The sequence below is a fragment of the Lipotes vexillifer genome, unplaced genomic scaffold, assembly GCF_000442215.2.
Source record: "Lipotes vexillifer unplaced genomic scaffold, Lipotes_vexillifer_v1.1 scaffold567, whole genome shotgun sequence".
NCBI classification, from domain to species: Eukaryota; Metazoa; Chordata; class Mammalia; order Artiodactyla; family Lipotidae; genus Lipotes; species Lipotes vexillifer.
This window is the reverse complement of record NW_006776652.1, coordinates 2256412-2274622: the sequence shown is the minus strand read 5'-3', so window position 1 is coordinate 2274622 and position 18211 is coordinate 2256412. Positions and strand designations below refer to the sequence as shown.

Genomic DNA, 18211 nt, shown 5'->3' with positions numbered 1-18211 from the left:
AGGAAAGAGGGAAGCGGTGACAGTTTCCAAGCAAGTCCAAAGCCTAGCAAGGCCAATCCCATTAGATCTTAAGGTACGAGAATAATCCTCTTTGGTTTGAGGCTTTGCCCTCCCGGCCCACTGGGGTGGCAACATCATCCCCACAGCTAGGTGGGGCAGTCCCACTCCTTCAGCTTGGTGGGGTGCCACCCACACTGCAACTCTCTGTAGGGCCTCCACCTACACCATGACTCTGTGAGGGCGACAATCTCACACTTTGAAACTGAGGCCCCCTGGGCCTGTGGTGGGATTGACAGACCCGATGACCTCGGAATCACCTTTGGGGTCCTTCTTCCCTTTCCTTCAAGAGGAGTACACAGGGCTTCCCTGGTGGCGCAGTGGTTGGGAGTCCGCCTGCCGATGCAGGGGACACGGGTTCGTGTCCCGTTCCGGGAAGATCCCACATGCCGCGGAGCGGCTGGGCCCGTGAACCATGGCCGCTGAGTCTGCGCGTCCAGAACCTATGCTCCGCAACGGGAGAGGCCACAGCAGTGAGAGGCCCGCGTCCCCAAAAAAAAAAAAAAAAAAAAAAATGAGGAGTACACATTCACAGCCGAATTGCTCTAGTCTCCCATTCTGTAGAATCCAAGAATTCTGACAGCCTTCCCTCATTCTGCCTGGCTTTCTCTGTCCCCTTTAGTTCCAACTGGCAGGGTCCCTGCTGGTTTAATCCTTCGCTATTCCTGGCCTCTGCTGAGAGGACAAATTAAATTAATAGCACACCTGCTACACCCTTCGAGTTTTCTTCAGAACAAGCTTTCTCACTTTCAAATATGGATAGGCTGAGAAGTTTCCAAATCTCTAAGTTCTGATTTCTTTTTTCTTTTTTCTTTTTTTTTTTTTTGCGGTACGCGGGCCTCTCACTGCTGTGGCCTCTCCCGTTGCAGAGCACAGGCTCTGGACGCGCAGGCTCTGGACGCGCAGGCTCAGCGGCTGTGGCTCACGGGCCTAGCCATTCCGCGGCATGTGGGATCTTCCCAGACCACGGATCAAACCCATGTCCCCTGCATTGGCAGGCGGATTCCCAACCACTGCGCCACCGGGGAAGTCCCAATTCCTCTCTCTTTAAACGTAAAGTGATTGGACTTAAAGCAGTGCTTAAAGTTTCCTGGTACTACAATCCTTGTTCAACATTGCTATGTGGCATAAGCATGTGAACTGTTGACACCTCCAAATCACAGGGAGGCCCCTGAGTGCTCTCTCAGGAGGAAATTGAGGTCAGGTGTATCTGATGGCCTGTGTGCTCTCTGTGCTCCTGGTGATGTGTGGGGACTTTCAGGTGAGTGCAGTGGGTAGACTCATGGACTCATTCTTGGCTGGAGCAGACAGCACTGTTGGGTTTATTGTTCCACATTTGCCTCCTTTTGTGTTGCCTTCCTCCCAGTTGCATTTAGCCTGATTAGAGGGAAGGAGGAGATGTCGGTAGCTGGGCAGGTGGTTCTCCAGGAGTAAATGTCAGGGACGGTTGTGTGGGCAAGATCCCTACGCCTGTCCTGGCAATCTTGCTGTGCACTGAGCAGTCCAGATGAGTCAGGTCCTTGACCAGAAGTCCATGGAACTTTTGGCAATCTGTGCAAAATTTGGGATCTGAGGATGGGCTCAGAAATTTTAGCAAGAATTTGGCGGTATCTTACCCTCGGGCTGTTTAAGAGCCCCTGGTTTCGAATGGCATGACGCACCAGAGAGCCTTTGATCACATTCTATACAGCTGTCCTGTGTATGGCCCTCCAGCAGCAAACCTGCTCGGCTGTGACCTCAGGGCAGGCCCCATCCCCCCCACCCCGAGGCTCCTGCCCTGTGAAACATGAGGGTGTAACGCAGGCTGATTGTCAGTGCTTGGCTCCTGGCTTGCCTGACTCAAAGTATGGAGCATCTGTTCACCTTGTGCTGGTACCCTTCCCAGAATCAGTGGGCTCACAGCCCAGACATTTATGCTGAGTCTGGGGGCAGCTGTGCCCTGAGAAGCCATGTCTTGTCACTTGGCCCAGGGAGCACCTCCTCAACGGACCACACTTTTCATATGGGCCTCCTGCTCTCGTGCCCTCTTGCTTTGTTCTGAGGCAGTTGGTTGTGATGGCCAGTACTGTGGGGTCTTGTGATCTCAGAGCAGACACTGGAGCTGACTGACCCCACAGAGGTGGACAAGGATGTGGCCTCGGGCGATGGGTCCCTTCTTGGGTTTCTGCCTCTCCTCCCTGACACCTGACCCTTGCTCTCAAAAGCTCACCTTTCTGTTGTAGTTGCCTCACCAGGGGGCAGTGACGGGCTTTGCCCTGCTGACCTATACCCTCGGAACAGGTGGCCACAGCCTGGCTTGTCACACACTGGCGAAATCCTACACTGCGGAAGTCAGGATTGTGCCTTGCTGGGCTTGGAACCCAGGTAGAAAGGTAGATGGCGTGGGTCTGAGGGACTGATGCCCCAGACCCAGGACAGGTGACTTCTCCTGGGAGAGGTTGCCCATGGCCCCCTTTGGCCCCTCACCCCTGCAGAGGTGCTGATAGACGCCCCCTGCAGGCCACAGCCTCTGTGCATAGGATCTGCCCAGTATCACATGAGAAGCCGGGCCCAGGAGCCTCGCTCTCTCTGAGAGCAGCTGGTCATCCCACACTGAGGGGCGTCTTCTCGGACAGAGGGCACATAGCTGACCTGCAACTGACATATGGACTCTTCCCTGGGCTTTACCCCTGAATTTACCTCCATTCTTGTCTCCTGTCTCATGGCCCCTGCCTTTTCCCCCAGACACCATAGATCTCCAGGCTTGGGTGGAGTATGGCATGTTGTCAAGCTCAGTGGTGTCCACGTCACCAGCCCACTGGAATCAAGCCCCAGGAAGCCTACGAGAGAGCAAGACCAAGGACTTTAAGAAGACTAGGGTTAATGTTAAGGAGCATAGATTGTAAGATGAGGAATTTTACTAGTGTTTTTCAATCCATAAGAAGAGTGAAATAGAAATTTCAGAATTGAAACTTGCACAGACATCAAGAAATAATAGTTTACAGGACTCAAGAAATAATAGTTTAACAAGTGACACATTCACAGAATCAGAGAAAAGGACCACGATCCACAGGGTGTGCAAAGGAGGTGCCTAATCCCAGGAGCAGCAGCGAGGAAGGTGCTGGGCAACCTTTACTACGTAATATTCACCAAAGGGAACCTTGGCCACTGATACCAGGGGAAGGCTGTCGTGGTGATAGCACTCATCTCCAACACCCTCACTTGAAATCAAAGTGTTGGCTGAAGAAACAGACTTGACAGAGACTTTGGCCACCTGGCCTGGGTTCTCCGTACAAAATGTCATGTTTCTCCAAGAACAGGCCACAATTTTACGCATCACAGAGTGCATATCTTAACGGTACAGCTCTTACAAATTTGCACCTTTCTTTGAAGGGAATTGTTAAGTGGTGGGTAGGGAGTGATGTGTTCCAGGGCCCTCTGGCTTGCGGGTGACCCTCTTATCAGACAGGGCAATTCTGCCAATAATTCATCACTGCCTTCATTCCTCAGGTGGTAGGGATACAAAGGGATTAAAAGAGGTGCGGGCAGAGGACAGCCCTCACTGACAGCACAGAGACATCACCTACTGTCTCCTCAACTCCTCTGCCCATATAGCCACCGAGGGTGCCAGCTTTTTCTTTCACAGCAGCTGTTGATAGCACACCGTCATCCAAGGAGTTCTTGAGCACCAACTCTGCACTACTCAGCAGCATAATGGAGAAATCAAGGATGGTCCATGGAAATACCTAAGGGTCTTGTTTTAGGGCAAACGAGCTCATTCTGCAATATGTGCTTCTTAGTTAATTGGGCTTCGAATGTCCTTTTTTTTATGAAGCGATGTTGATAATGTTTGAAAAATAAAAGGTTGGCAACCCCCCGAGAAACTCTGCTTTTCCCCGAGTGGGGTTGGGGAGCAAGAGGGAGTATTGGAAATTATGGTTGTTGAGGTAGAGAGAGGACAGGGCTAACTTGTTCAAGACTCTGCCTCCCTGCAGCAGGAAGGCCGGCCTTCCTCAAGACTTGGTGGACACATAAAGCACCAGAGCCCAACGTTTTGGTCCCTCTCCCGGACCCTGGATCCCTACTGGCTCCCTGTGTGCTGGCCCAGAAAAGAGTGTGCAGTGGGGACCCACAAACGCACCACTATTCTTGTGTCTGTGAACTTCCCCTGATAAACGTGGCTCCAGCAGCCAGGGTTACCTATGTTTTGGGAATTCACTTATGGTTACAAGTGCAAAAGACTGAGAACTACTATGTAAAATTAATATTTCAAAACTTCACTTCAGTGATATTTGAAGGACCTCTATAAAGTAACTAAACAAACATAATGGCATTTTATTGCACTGTGTCCAAAGTCAAAGCTTTAAATTGTATAAAAATGAGAGTGAGGAGTATAAAGCCTCCAAACGTCTGGAAATTAAGATGCACACTTCTAAATAATCCCTGTTTTTACAAACAACAAATGCTGGAGAGGGTGTGGAGAAAAGGGAACCCTCTTGCACAGTTGGTGGGAATGTAAACTGATACAGCCACTATGGAGAACAGTATGGAGGTTCCTTAAAAAACTACAAATAGAATTACCATATGACCCAGCAATCCCACTCCTGGGCACCAATATGTCTGCCATAATTGAGTCTGCTTCTGATGCTTGCTCTGTCCTTCAAACTGTTTTTTTATGTGTGTGTCTTTTTTTATGGCTTGCAGCTTTATGTCAAAAGCTGGACGTGGTGGACTGAGTGAAAGAAACTGAAGTAAATAGGCCTTTAGTGTGAGATTTTATATTTATCTGACTGGTAGTTACTCTTCTTACTATTTGGCATAGCTATAGGTGTCAGAGGATAAAAGTTTTTCTCATACCCTTGTTTTTGTCCCACCCTGTTGTCTTTGGACTTCCCTAGAGACTTCTTAAATAAGGTCTAAGGTATGCGTTTCCTTTAGTTGTAATCCCCTCTTATATAGGAGCTCTATTAGAGGTGGTGGTGAGGTTTGTGGTGGGTAGGATATATTCTGTAGTCTATAATTAGGTCTCTGTGAGCTGTGTCCATGGACCTGAGACCTTCACAACTGATTCTCTGTGCCACTCCCTCCATGAGTTGAGACAGGAACGGTTGAGGGCGATGGAGTTGGGGATTACCCTTTTTCCACAGTCACTTAGGCTATTAAAAACAACCCTATAGATTACGTTCTGTTTAAATCGTTTCTCTTGAGGGCAGGCTTTTGTTAAGTAGAATAGAATGCTCAGAGCATATTTCAAAATGGTTACATTCTCCCTCCCCCCACCCCTTCCCCCCACTCCCGACTAGAAGCAGGAAGAGATTTTCTCTGATTTGTGCTTTGAGAACCTAATAAGGCTGCTGAAGGAAAAGTCATGAAAGTGTGGGGCCTCCCTAAAACTGGACTCCCCTGGAGTTTTAACTCTCAAGCTCATTTATGTCAAGCCTCCAGCACTTCATCAATGAAAATGTAAGTTCTCCTGCACCACTACTGGCTCTGGCATCTAGCTTCCACTCCTGGGCTTCACTCAAGTAAGCTGTGACTCTGTGTATCTGCCTGTTTCGCCAATTTTCAGAGCAGTGGCTTGCCCTGTGACCTCAATTCCCTGAGGAGTCTAAGAAAAGTTGTTGACTTTTCAGTCAAGTTTCCTTGTTTTGAGGATGAGAGTGATGACTTCCAAGCTCCTTATATCCCAGACCGGAAACTGGAACCCCCTAGTTGATTTTTGTTAGTTTCTTCTCACCTCCGCAGCTTGTCTGTGCTTAACTTTGGCAGTGAGCACCAGTAGCCCATGCCAGTGCACCATTTGGGAGGGCAGGGAGTCCCTGATGACAGACCTTTCAAGTCCCTCTCTCTGCCAATGACTTCAGTGATCCTCCAGGCCCTACTCCCAGGCTCCCTGGCTCCTCCTGTCCTCTGCTCAGCCCTTTCCCTCCACGTCTGCCTTAGTCTCCCTATTCAGCAGTGGGTCTCTGGGGCTTGCTCTGGGGGCAGGTCGGAGTAAGCCTTTCCCACGTATCTGAGGAGAGGTCAGAGCGAGTAACAGGCAAATGGCACAGCCTGCAGGAGTAGGAAGAACAAAGATGCTCAAGTTCTCTCAGGAGAGATCAAGGTTTGAATTCCTGTTCCTACTATTTCCTACCTATGTCATCTCTGAAAAGCTACTTAACCCTACTAGGTTTCAGTTTATCTTTAAAAAGCAGCTAAACCAGGATAATACTGAGACCTAGGTTGGTTTCAGTTCATGGGGAAACTGGCTAGGCTGGAGCTGAAATTAGGTCCATCTGTTGTGTGGATGAGGTCTGTGTTGGGATCCCTCGGTTAGAGGTGTGAGAACATCCAGGAGGGACAGAGAATTACCTAACTCCAGCAACATGGTGTATGAAGGCGAGGACCCCAGGGCCCAGCCAGCCTGAGGTTGCTGTGTTTGGGAGGAAAATAGGAGCTTAGGACCAGTGGAGTGGCTACTAGTCCAGCTGAACTGCCTGAGCTCCCCGATCCTGTGGAGAGTCACTGACAGCCTGAGCAACCTTGCCTGAGACCCCATAGCCGAGTTTGCCACCAAGGGAGGGAATATTTGTCTTCCCCCGTCCAGAGACTGCTGGGCTTTTAAGGGCTGATGCTGGTGGACACAGAGCTAGGTGTGGTGGTACCTCAGTGGTAGAGCTCCAGCCAGAGGGATGGCCAGAGGCAGGGAGCGAGGCAATGCCTAGACAGGTGTGGATGCTGGGAAGACACTTTCTTGAGGCCTCCCAAGATCATCTTGGGAAGGGAGTTCCTGTGCAGGGTCCTGGCTCCAGCCAGTGGCATCCCAGTGTTCATGTGCATACGAGTCCATTTGTGCTCACCTGCCAGTGAGGGTTCAGGATATTTGGGCAATGCCAGGTTTGGAAAGAACTTGCACTGAACCCTTTGAATGGCATCTAGTCCATATTGGATATGTGCTAAATGGGAAATTTACCACATTATCATGGGTTCTGCAGGCTGGGGCGGGTGCATTGTGAGGCCTCCTGGGATCCCGTTGGCTGCACAAGGACTCTGTGTCAGGCATATTGGTAGGAAGGATGACTAGAGCATTGCTTCAAGGCTTATTGCCAGGCCACTAAGTCCTGAGTCAGGTGGCTGAAGCCAGGTCCTGGGGTTAGTGCCAGACTACTGGCATGCAGAGCTCTGTCCTGGGGTCTGGCTGCAGGGCCCAGGAATTCCAGAGCTGGTGTCATATCGCTGGTGCAGGGGAGCTAGTTCCTGACACAGTTGGGTATGGGGTCTGGGGTGTCCTGAAGCTTTTGTTGGCCTGCTAGTGGGCAGGACTGTGTCCCAGCTGTTCCCAGGACAGGGTCTTGCCTGCTGTGCACAATCTGCAGGATTGTGGTTTTCTTGCATTTGGTGTCTGTCCCCTGGTGGGTGAGGCTGTCCAGAGGCTAGTGAAGGCTTCCTGGAGGGCAGGGCCCCTGCCTGCCCACTGGTGGGTGGAGCTGGGTCTTGGCCCTCTGGTGGGCAGTGCCATGTTTGGAGGCACGCCTACAGGCGTCTGTGGGCTCGGGAAGTCTTTAGGCAGCTTGTCTGCTGACTGGCTGGGGCTGTGTCCCAGCCCAGTTAGCTGTTTGGCCTGAAGCATCCCAGCACTGGTACCTACAGGCTGTTGGGTGGGGCTGGCCAGCCCCACCCAACTCATTAGCTCTTGGGGCTCATGAACTAGAGGGAGGATCCCACAATGATGCCTATCAGCACCAGTGTCCAACACTAGAAGGAGCTTCTAAGTGCGGCTTCTACCAGTGTCCATGTCCCCAGGGTGAGCCGCACCCATGCCCTGCCTCTGTAGGACATGCTCTAAGACCAGCAAGTAGGTCTGGCCCAGGCTCCTATCAAATTACTACTTTTGCCCTAGGTCCCAGTGCATTTTATGAGATTTTATGTGTGTCCTTTAAGAGTGAAGTCTCTATTTCCCCCAGTCCTTTGGGACACCCAAAATTAATGGCCCTGCATGCCCTGAAAGCCAAATGCTCTGGGCGCTCAACTTGCTGGTGCAGGACCCCTGGGCTGAAGAGCCCCATGTGGGGCTCAGAACTCTCCTGTGGAGGAACCTCTGCAATATAATTCTCCAGTTTGTGGGCTGCCCACCCAGGAGTATGGGACTTGATTACACTGTGAGTCTGCCCCCCTCCAACCCATCTCATTGTGGTTCCTTCTTTATGTCTTTAGTTGCAGAAGATCTATGCTGGTAGATTCCGATCTTTTTTATCAATGGTTGTTTTGCAAATAGTTGTAATTTAGGGTGCCTGTGAGAGAACACGAACTCAGGGTGTTTCTACTCTGCTATCTCTGTCAATCTCTATACTGCAATCTTGTTTTGAGAATGAAGGCTTGCAAGCTGGCTTCCCTTTGTGATTCTTCCTCCTCCATTTGCCCCTCCCAGCGCTTGGTGGGAGGTTTCCTCACTTGACTACTCTGCCTAAATAAGGAAGATGCATGGCAGCACCCTCAGCTGAGGGACGGTAGACCACTTTCTCTTACTTTTAAAAATATTTTGTAACCACTTCAGCCCTCCTTCCATCCCACCTATCTCTGTAGTATTCCAGTCGTGGCAAGATAATGTTATGCAAGTAGTAATTCTCAAGTTTTTGGTCTTTTCCATCTCCGAACTTTGTGTGTCCAAGAATGGTATGGCTGGGCCCAAACTAGAATTGGCTATTTAGACATGTTCAGGGCATGGTGTTCTAGTGGAGTTTGGTAGGGGTCCTACCTCGGTGGCCTTGGTGCTGCAGCCCTTTCCCTGTTCCTTCCAGAGGTCACGCTTTGCTGCCCCTCCCTTCCCTGGGAGTCAGGCGTTTCCTGCCTTTGCTGTTCCATCTGTGTAGGACACTCTGCATTCATCTTCAGAGGGAGAAATAAATGAATTACTGCCAGTCATGTTTCACATCCCTTGTTCCTTTCTTGGAGGACTTCCTTAAGTGCCCATCTGAAGTATTAGCCTTGTCAGTGTTCGTCATGTTTATTTATTTAAGGTAAGCTGAATGAGAGCATGAAGTTGTCTTTTTTGTTTTATATCCAGTCGAAATAGCACCTGACCCACGATAGGCACTTAATTAGTGTTTCATTAGTGCTTGGGTATCTTTTCATGCTCCTCTCCATTGGAAGTTCCCACCTTAGAAGAGTTTGTTGGAAATATCAAACAATACGAGAAAGGCCATTAGGTACAAAATATTCATGTGTTTATGAATTCATGACCAAATTAAATATGCAATTTTATATAAAAAGAGGCGTGTGTGTGTGCTTTCTCCCCCGTCCTCCCGTCCTCTGGAGCAGTGCTGAGCGGCCCGGGGGCAGGCGCGTGTGTTCCTGCTGTGCGACCGGCTCCATCCTCCTCCCTTTTATGCCTCGGGCTCAAGCTCGCCCCGCATGGGTGTCTCCTGCTCTGACTCTGGATTTCCGGGCGCCAGGTTCCTGGGGGACCTGAATCCACCCCCTCCTCCCTGCCCCTCCCCTGGGGGAGGGACCCCAGCCTGGCCCGGCTTCCCCACAGCCTCCGCAGGTGAGGTCTCTGGGCCACACCTGGGCCTGCTGGGCTCCCTTGAGGTGCAGACCGGCTCTGACAGAGCTGCTGGGAAGGCGGGGGTGGGCCCCTGCTTGCTGGGGTCATTCTGTGACCCCTCACCTGGGGGCCTCCTGCAACTCCTGGGCCACCTTCCCTTTCTCTCCCCGCTGGCCTTTCTGCATCCTCATCAGTGGGCCCAGCGGCTCAGCCCTGCAACCTCTTGGAGCCCCAATTCCCTTGCCATTGGACTTCAGGCCCTAGCTCTCCCACCCACCTAGAGTTCCTGAGAGGCCCCCCGGCCCCTCCTCTGTCCCCCCCCCACAGTGAAGGTGCTGGGGGCAGAGTTGCACCCCCCACCTTGGAGGCTCCCCTTCTGCCCCGCCCACTGCTCCTCAGGCTCGCCCCAAGCTCAGCGGCAGGGAGCTAACCGGCCACTAGAGGGCAGCACACGTCTGCTTTCCCAGCCCGCCACCTGGAGACGGACTTGGAGGGGAGGCAGCCATGGCCTCCAAGTCCGGGGCTCCGACAACAACACGGGGCACAGTCACTCTAGACCCGCTTGACCTGCCACCTCCTGCTCATTCTCTTGACGAGGACTTAATTTCAAATCCCTAGGTCTTGGCACCAAAAAATTGATGCAGAGTTTCCATTGTTTCTGGGTTTGTTCTATCCCAGACCTAAAGCCAGCCTCTTGGTGGTGGAGCCCACCTAGGGCCCTGGGACCAAAAACCAGTTCCTCTTCCTAAAGCATCTTTCTCAGACGAGGTGACTCCTGAGCTCTGAGGCCAGGAGCTCAGTCTCTCTGGCTCCACCTTCATCAGAGGGACTCGTCTTCTAAATCTACAAAGGGTGTGGGGAGTGAAATGCGTATCAGGATTAGAAAATGTGGAGAGGGTCCGTTACGACCCAGCTTTTCCCCAAAGCTACTGTCTTAATCCTCCAGTCCTCCAGTCTTCTCCCACCTCTTCTCTGGACTGACCTTGGCTTCGCTCCTGTTCAATTCCCCCATTTTTTCTCCTTCCCTTTTATCACCAGCCAGCACTGAGTGAGGCCATGCGCTATGATCCTTCATGACAGGGTCTCCTGTTCTCCATGTCAGTGCCTTTCTCCTCACCTTTGACCCCTACCACACCCCATCCCTCCAACACATTCATACATGTTATGGAGTTACCTGATAAAGGTGAGGATAGCCTGATTCTCATGATGGGCGAACGCGTGTCTCCAACGCCACAGCGATGCCTGAGCCCACCCTCCCCACCCTCGAAACCTCATCCCCAGCATGCTGAGGGCATGCAACGTGCTGCCCAGGGTCAACCAGCAGGGCCAGAGCGTCCTCGGTCACAGACGGTGACACTGCTTTCCTGAAAAGCACTGGAGTCAATTCTACCGTCTCAACCATTGTCTCATCCACATGGGGAACCCTGTTTGGCATTATAGAAATGTAAGCCATACAGGGTCTTTTTCTGTTTTTCTTCCTTTGAGGGGATAGAGGCGACAATGTTTTTGTTGGTGGTGATTCTGTTCATTGTTGTTTGGGGTTTTTTGCTAAATTTACCCCAGGAGAAGCCATGCTAACCAGAGGCAGGGGGAGGAGCCCAAAGGAGCATGGGATTGCTGTACCCAGGCCCCCATCACTCCCTTCCTTCTCTCCCCGTTCCAGCTGTTTCCTTTCGTTTCCATCTCCAAATCTGAGCGGTGAAGGAGGGGGGAGAAAGAAGTTTCTCATTGCACCAAGAGGCACTGCTTCTAGGCCTGCAGCTCTGAGCAACCTCTGCCGCCCTTCTCAGGCCTGGATGCCCACAGCCCTGGGAGGGATGATGGCAGAGGGCCAGCCTTCCACTTGCGGCCTCTGGCAGCTGCACCCCAGGGGTGGAAACCTTGAGTTGGGTTCTGAAGGCTTAATTTCTACCCTGACTTCTCCAGTGAGGATTTGAGTAGGTTCCACGTGCAAATGCCCACAAAACATTTGCAACCCTCTAAGTCCACTGATGCAAACACACGATCAACAGAGGTACGACCCTGCCTGCTCACGGCCGCTCACAGGGAGGAGGCTGCCTCCGCAGACCAAGACACACGGCCTCACGGCTGGGAGCGTTTCCCTTTGATTCTAGGGCTCTCCAACCCACAGACCAGAGGCCACAGCCCTCAGCCCTTTCCCCGCTCCCCACCTCCCAGGAGCCGTCTCCTGCCCTGCTGTAGAATCAGGACCTCTCCCCGGGCGCCTGTTCCGACCCACGAGGCACGGCTCCTTCCTCTCTCTGCTGAGCTATGCTGGCTGGTGAGAGCAGCTCCTCCCCGTAGGGTCCCGGTTATGTGAGTCCTTTGTCCCTGGAAGGTGGAGGGGGCGATGCAGAAGAGCAGAGGGGCAAGAACAAGTGGGGGCAACAGCAGCGGGGTCAGAAGAGGGTGGCAGCATCTCAGACCACAGCCGAGGAGGAAGATGGGGAGGACGAGGAGGTGGCTGAAGAGGCCGGCGAGGAAGGGCTGTTCCAGAACAGCCAGCGCCGCTTGGGCTGCCGTCTCAGGTGGAGATAGTCCTCCTTCTGACGCTCCTTCCGGGCCCGCTGGTAGTGGTCTTCCTCCTTCAGGTACCAGACAGGCGGCCACCGGTGCTTCTCAAAATACTCCTGGTTTTCTGGAGCAGAACGCAGTAGGGCTTGACGAGGAGGATGTCAGGAGAAGGGAAACGAGGGACTCCCACCCCTGCCCTGCTGCCACGGGACCCACAGACGGCCTTCGGTCCTGCAAACCACATCCCTTCACAGAGCCCCCTAAAGAGAGTCAGGTGCCCAGGGAGTGGGGCCGACGGTACGTGCCGGGGAAAGGCATTCCCACTTGTGTTATTCTTCAAAGACAGAGGGAAGATCTACACAGGGCTTTAGTGTGTGCTAAGAATAAAATAGGCTGCGGCAAAGGATGAGGCAGAAAGGGCAAGCAAAGCTGTCGGCAAGAAGATGCTTGGCTTGGCTGGGGCGACAGCAGAGGTGGCTGGCAGAGCTGAGGTTTCCAAGGCAAGTGGGGATGGGGGTGTTGCAGGAGGTCAGACAGGAGGGAAGGCTGGACTGAGGGGTTTGGACCTATTCTGGAAGGCCGGGGGAGCACCACGGGAGTTTGGAACCGGGGGAGTGATGCGACCGGAGCTGTGCTTTAGAAAGAAAATGCTAGAAGGGGTGAAGAGGAGAGAATGGGGGTGGGAGAACTGGCAGGGTACAGCGAGAAGCTGCCAGCGGGGAGGGGGTCACAGCAGAGTGGAGGGCGCCCAGCGAAGACCTCAAGACAGAGCGGCAGGAACTCGGGAAGGCCAGCGACACCTCTCCCTGGAGCCCATGCGCTTCCTGTGGGCCCCAGGACCTGAGACATCAATTAAGCAGAGGCCAAGCTGCAGGGATCCCAGAGGATACCCAGACCTGTGCTGCCCAGGCTGTGACTTATGCCCATTCCTAGGTTATGAAATTAATGTCATGGTCATGAGTAGCATTAAAAACAATTGAGATATTTTTCTATATGTGTACTGGGTCACAAGGTAAAATGTACTGCTTACTGTGGAGTCTGATCCAAAAAGGTCTGAAAAATACCAACTCTAGTCTGACTGTACTTATGAGAAACAGAAGCCCAGAGGGGCAAAGTGAGTTGCCCAAGGTCCCCGAGGGAGGCCTGCCCTCCACACCAGCACTTTTCCTGGGCCCCCCTCTGCCTGGCTGGATGCACCTCTGCAGGCTGCTCCCCACCCACAAGGTCAAGTTAGGCCCAAGGGTCTTTGGCAGTCTCCGGGTGCCCTGGGGTCAGGTCAGAGATTTGGACCCAAGCAGATGCACAGGTGCAGCCGGGGTGCTCACCTGGGGACATGGCCTTCATGTCTCGAGGGAACTTGCGACACACGTTGTTGTAGTTGGTGCAGATGTGATGGAGACACCAGTCAGCCAACTGATATGCGCAGTGGAACTGGGAACAGACGGGAGCGCATCTGTGCTGGGACCCCAGGGGCGGGGTCTGCGCACAGACATCTACAGTTGCCTTCAGAGCCAAAGCTTTGGCACAGGTGGGCAAAGGCCCTGAAGTCATGAAGACTCGAGAGGCACCTCGAGAGGCAAGGCCACACAAAACCGTAAGGGAATGATGCTGGATTTGCTCCTTGGCACTGTCACGACCACCACCTCACCTCTGACCTGTCCCCGGCAGCCCCAGAAATCCACATTCCTATGTGGCGGCATCCTGCTGTGTCTGCCCTCCTCAGATATGACCCCCCGTCCTCTCCGCTGTCAGGGACCAAAGCAGCCTGCACTAAGGTGCTGACAACCAGGCTTAGAAAACTGACTTCCCAGGTGTGTCTGCCATGCTTTAACTTCGTAAACTAATCTTTACTGGTAGAATTTCTGGCACCCTGAGGGCCAGTGTGGGAGATTTTGCTTGCCTGTTTGGGAAAATGGAGGTGGGAAGTTCATTTTAGATGGAGAGTCCTCAGTGTGCCTTAAATGACCTCAGCAGGCAGCAACCACGTCTATACATGATTCTGGGCTTCCCTCCCCTGTCCTACAGTTTCCTGAAGTCTCTGTCCCTTCCCCCCATGGCCAGCCTCTCCTCTTGGGGGTAGGGTGTATCCTCTGGCCTGGAGGATGAGATGGGCTCTGCTCACTCAGGGAACCAAGTCTGACAATGGGTTCCCTTCCTACCCACCACCTCCCAGCCCCTCCCCATTCGCTGCCAAATGGGCAGACAGAGCCCAAAGCCGAGAATGTTGGAGAGATTCCTTCCCCTGCCATCCTACCTGAGCCAGTTCCAGGAACACAAGGACGTCCCCATCGATGTCTACCATCATCTGAGTTGCTTCCATCAGCCCGGTCACTGTGTATTGCTCTGTGACACACACACAGCCAGGAACGGGCTGAAGAACCACGGGAGTGGACAGGCACTTGCTTATCCCCCCTGGCAGGGGCCCACTGCAGGGCAAAGGGGTAAGTCCCAACAGGCCAGGAAAGGCCACAGGAGATATAAGTCTGCTGCTACCAGTGAGGAAACTGGGATTAGAGCAAGACTTTCCAGGTGGAGTGGAGGTGGGAAATGAAGGAGATCAGAATCACCTAAAAGGATTTTTCAAGCTACGCATGTATGTTGCACCAAGCAGTTACATAGGTGGGGTGAAAGCCCCCGCCCCCCCAGAGCAGCCACTGAAACTGATGGGAGAGGGTATTAAACCTCAGGTTTGCTGAGAACTATGAATTAGAACTAAGGATTAAACCAAGTTGTTCGTATTGATTTAAATTTTGTAACAAATTGTGTACTAACCTTGCATTTCATGTTAAAACGTTTCTATGGAAGAAGTAAACACTCTTAGTCCTGAATTTTAACTGTATCACTATATACTCATAAAGTATTTTATCTTTAAAAATATATTTCCCAGCTCAGTCCATGGAAAAGACCTAGAAACAAGAGCCATCCCAATAGCAAAAGCATCTCTAATGCACAGATTGCAGCCTTGAAATCCCATTTCCAGCTACAAGAAACCAGGACTTCTTAGAGAAATGGCCGATTCCAAGTCTGGGGCCGGAAATGTACAAGAGGAACCTGGAACATCTTGTCATTCCAGATAATCAGAAAGCTCAGAGACTCTGCAGCCAACTTGAAGAGACTCCTACAGGCTAAGGGAGCAGTAAGGTATTTGAGCTTCCATAAAGCTAATTGCAGTTATTTGAAACCAACTGAGTATGTTCAGATCTGAGAGTTCATAAGCATACTTAATAATAAGAAACTAATTGGTCACTCTCAAAGGATGATAGGAAAACAAATGTATCTTGAAAACTGGTAAATAAAAGAATCAAGCATTCACCTGCCTGTTCTACATGAACTACACCACTGGGTAAATGAACAGTAGGTGTGGGCAAGTTTTTCTCTTTTTAGAAGTATTCCAATAGATAAAGAAAAAAATGACTGAATTGGAATATTACCATTTCACAACACCTAATAAATTAATGGATCCAGGCAATGACATTCAATGGCTGCTAACGTCACAAAAAGAGAGAAAAGCAGACAATCTATGCTTCTTGATGAAAAACGGAAACAATGTATGAAGCAGCCTTACCAAAAGAAAACTGAATGTGAATCCGATCTAGCCTCTAGATCCAGTGGCCAGTTTACAGGAAATATGGTGTACTATAGAAACGCAATCAGTAAAAAAAAAAATCTAGATTTCCTAGATCAGTGCGGTTTTTCCAACAAATTGCAAGGGAAAGTTTTTTTTCATGGACAAGGTACTTATAGATTAAAAAAGAAAAAACTTAAAGGATATATAAAAAATAAAATCATGCTACAGTGTTTAAGGATGCACATTTGGATGATAAAACTATGAGGAAGTGTAAGGAAGTGAGGCCATAAAAAAGAGTATAGGCAGAGTGGTTCCTCCTGGGGACGGGGGAAGGGCCTGTGGCTGGGAGGGACAGGTGAAGGGCTTCTGGTATGGCCAGCAAGGGTCCCTTTGCTTTGTAACGCTTCATTAAGCTGACCATATATTATGTGTATTTGTGTTATATTTAACATTAAAAAAAATTTAAGCTTGGGACTTCCCTGGTGGTGCAGTGGTTAAGACTCCACGCTCCCAATGCAGGGGGCCCGGGTTCAATCCCTGATCAGAGAACTAGATTCCACATGCATGCTGCAGCTAAGAGTTCACATGCCACTGCTAAGCCGCAACTAAGGAGCCGGCAAGCCGCAACTAAGGTGCCCATGTGCCATAACTAAGGAGCCCACCTGTCACAACTAAGACCCAGTGCAACCAAATAAATAATGTTAAAAAAAATTTTAAGCTTGAATTAATAACTTCATAGGAAGCATATATCACTAAACACAAAGCACCACTTATTACACCATACTTGGCATTTTCCACTGATCCTTGACAAGGTACATACACAACACATTTTTAAAATATGTTTCTTGACACGTATGGAGCATTTCACTGGAAAAGTCATTCAGTGTTATTTTCTATAAGCCTTTCCACACAGCAGTGATTAACATTTTTAATCACTACCTTGTGAAAATTACCCATGTGTGCTTAACCAATGGTGTCTATTTGACTTGTTTCTGATCGCCTGCCATGATGAAACAAACTTAAACACCTTTATACGTTTTTTTTCACGTGGGTCATTTCTTTGTAGATAGCCTTTCAAACGTTGAATTACTCGGCCTAATTTGGACAGTTTTCTGTGCTCTGGGAAGGCCACAGCACTTTTTCATGGATGACCATGGATGACATATTGTTGCAGCTCTGATCTTTATTATTTATTTATGTATTTATTTATTTACAGGCCACACTGTGTGGCATGCGGGATCTTAGTTCCCCAACCAGGGATCGAACCCGTGCCCCCCTGTAGTGGAAGTGCGGAGTCCTAACCAACCACTGGTCCGCCAGGGAATTCTGCAGTTGTAAGCTTTAGAAGCCTCTCTCTCGCTCCCTGCCCTGAAGCCCTCGGTGTCCCCTGGACTCCCTCTGCAGAGGGAGTTAAGCTCCTGAATGTTAAGGCTCAGCTCTTAACATTTGGTTCTGATCAACGATTTCTCCCTTCTTCCTGGGATCAAGTCCCACCTTCCAACTCATTTCTCATCATGGGATCACTGCTTCCCTCATAGCTCAGTCCCAGCCTTGATCATCTGCCCAGGGCCCCAGCAGCTCTGACACCGGGTCCTTCCCTGAACCTCAACTCAGTATCTGAGGCCCTGCTCTCTGCCCCCTGACCCGCCCAAGGATACTAACCTCGACATCAACACCAGTACAGGTAGCAACACCGACACCAATGCAATGCAAATGTCGACTCCAACGTCAGCAGGCCCCAGACAACCCTCACCGGGATGGCGCCACCACTCCTCCAGCCCTTGGACCCCGAGCTCCTGCACCTGGGTCTCCCTCCTGCCTCAGTCCCTGCTCCAACCCATCTCTGGGGTTGGTCCATCCTGAAAGCTGAGCTCGAGCTCTCAGGATCTACAAGGAATCAAGGAATTAGGAGCGGCAGGTCCATGTTTGCTGTCTGTTTCTAGAAGAAGAAAGGGAAAGTGAAGGTGGAAGAGAAGGAGGAGGAAGAGGGAAAGGAGACGAAGGAGAAGGAAAAGGAAAGGAAGGAGGAAGGGGAGAGATGCGGAACGTGTTCTTTTCCTTTTGACTTCTTAAGCTTGCATGAGTGCGGCCAAGCTAATGAGAACACCAGGCCCTGGCGTCTGCTGGAGCCCACTTTGCTGGGCCAAGACACCCTCTGGAGAGAGCCTATAAGGTGATCCCACCGAGCGCCCCGCTCACACGTTTCTTTACATCCATGTCCTCACCCAAACCCCAGTATGCACTGACGTATTTCACTTTATGTAAACGTATTCCCTGGGTGCTTGTGGCCTGTCCCCTAGGAGGAGACAGGTGAGAGAAGAAATCATGACTCCTGGGGGGTCCCCGACTCCTCCTCCAGGGAGGCCCCGGAGCTTAGTTACCTGTGAGGGCGACCAAGTGTGGCAGGCAGAGGCGGTTGGCCAGGATGATGAGCTTCATGTCGTCCAGGTCGGGGCTGGAGGTGAACATGCCGGTGTACAGGTATTCCAGCACGGCCCTCATGCAGCTCTTGCTTGTGTAAGGAAACACCACCTGTGGGTGGGAAGGAGTAGAGCAGGCTGCGGTGA

The 18211-nt window shown here is 51.3% G+C and overlaps 1 protein-coding gene across 2 annotated transcripts in view; it reads right to left on the bottom strand.

Moving 5' to 3' along the window:
- Window positions 1–11065: 11065 nt before the first annotated feature.
- The window catches only part of RHOBTB2 (Rho related BTB domain containing 2), a 21812-nt gene continuing 14666 nt past the window's right edge, over window positions 11066–18211 (bottom strand). For both annotated transcript variants that reach the window (XM_007450591.1, XM_007450592.1), the window contains exons 7-10: window positions 18026–18176; window positions 14331–14419; window positions 13402–13507; window positions 11066–12200 (exon numbers count right to left, since the gene is read on the bottom strand). In XM_007450591.1, the coding sequence (XP_007450653.1) occupies window positions 11983–12200; window positions 13402–13507; window positions 14331–14419; window positions 18026–18176 (564 nt within the window). In that variant the 3' untranslated portion in view covers window positions 11066–11982. The remainder of the gene's footprint in view (window positions 12201–13401; window positions 13508–14330; window positions 14420–18025; window positions 18177–18211) is intronic.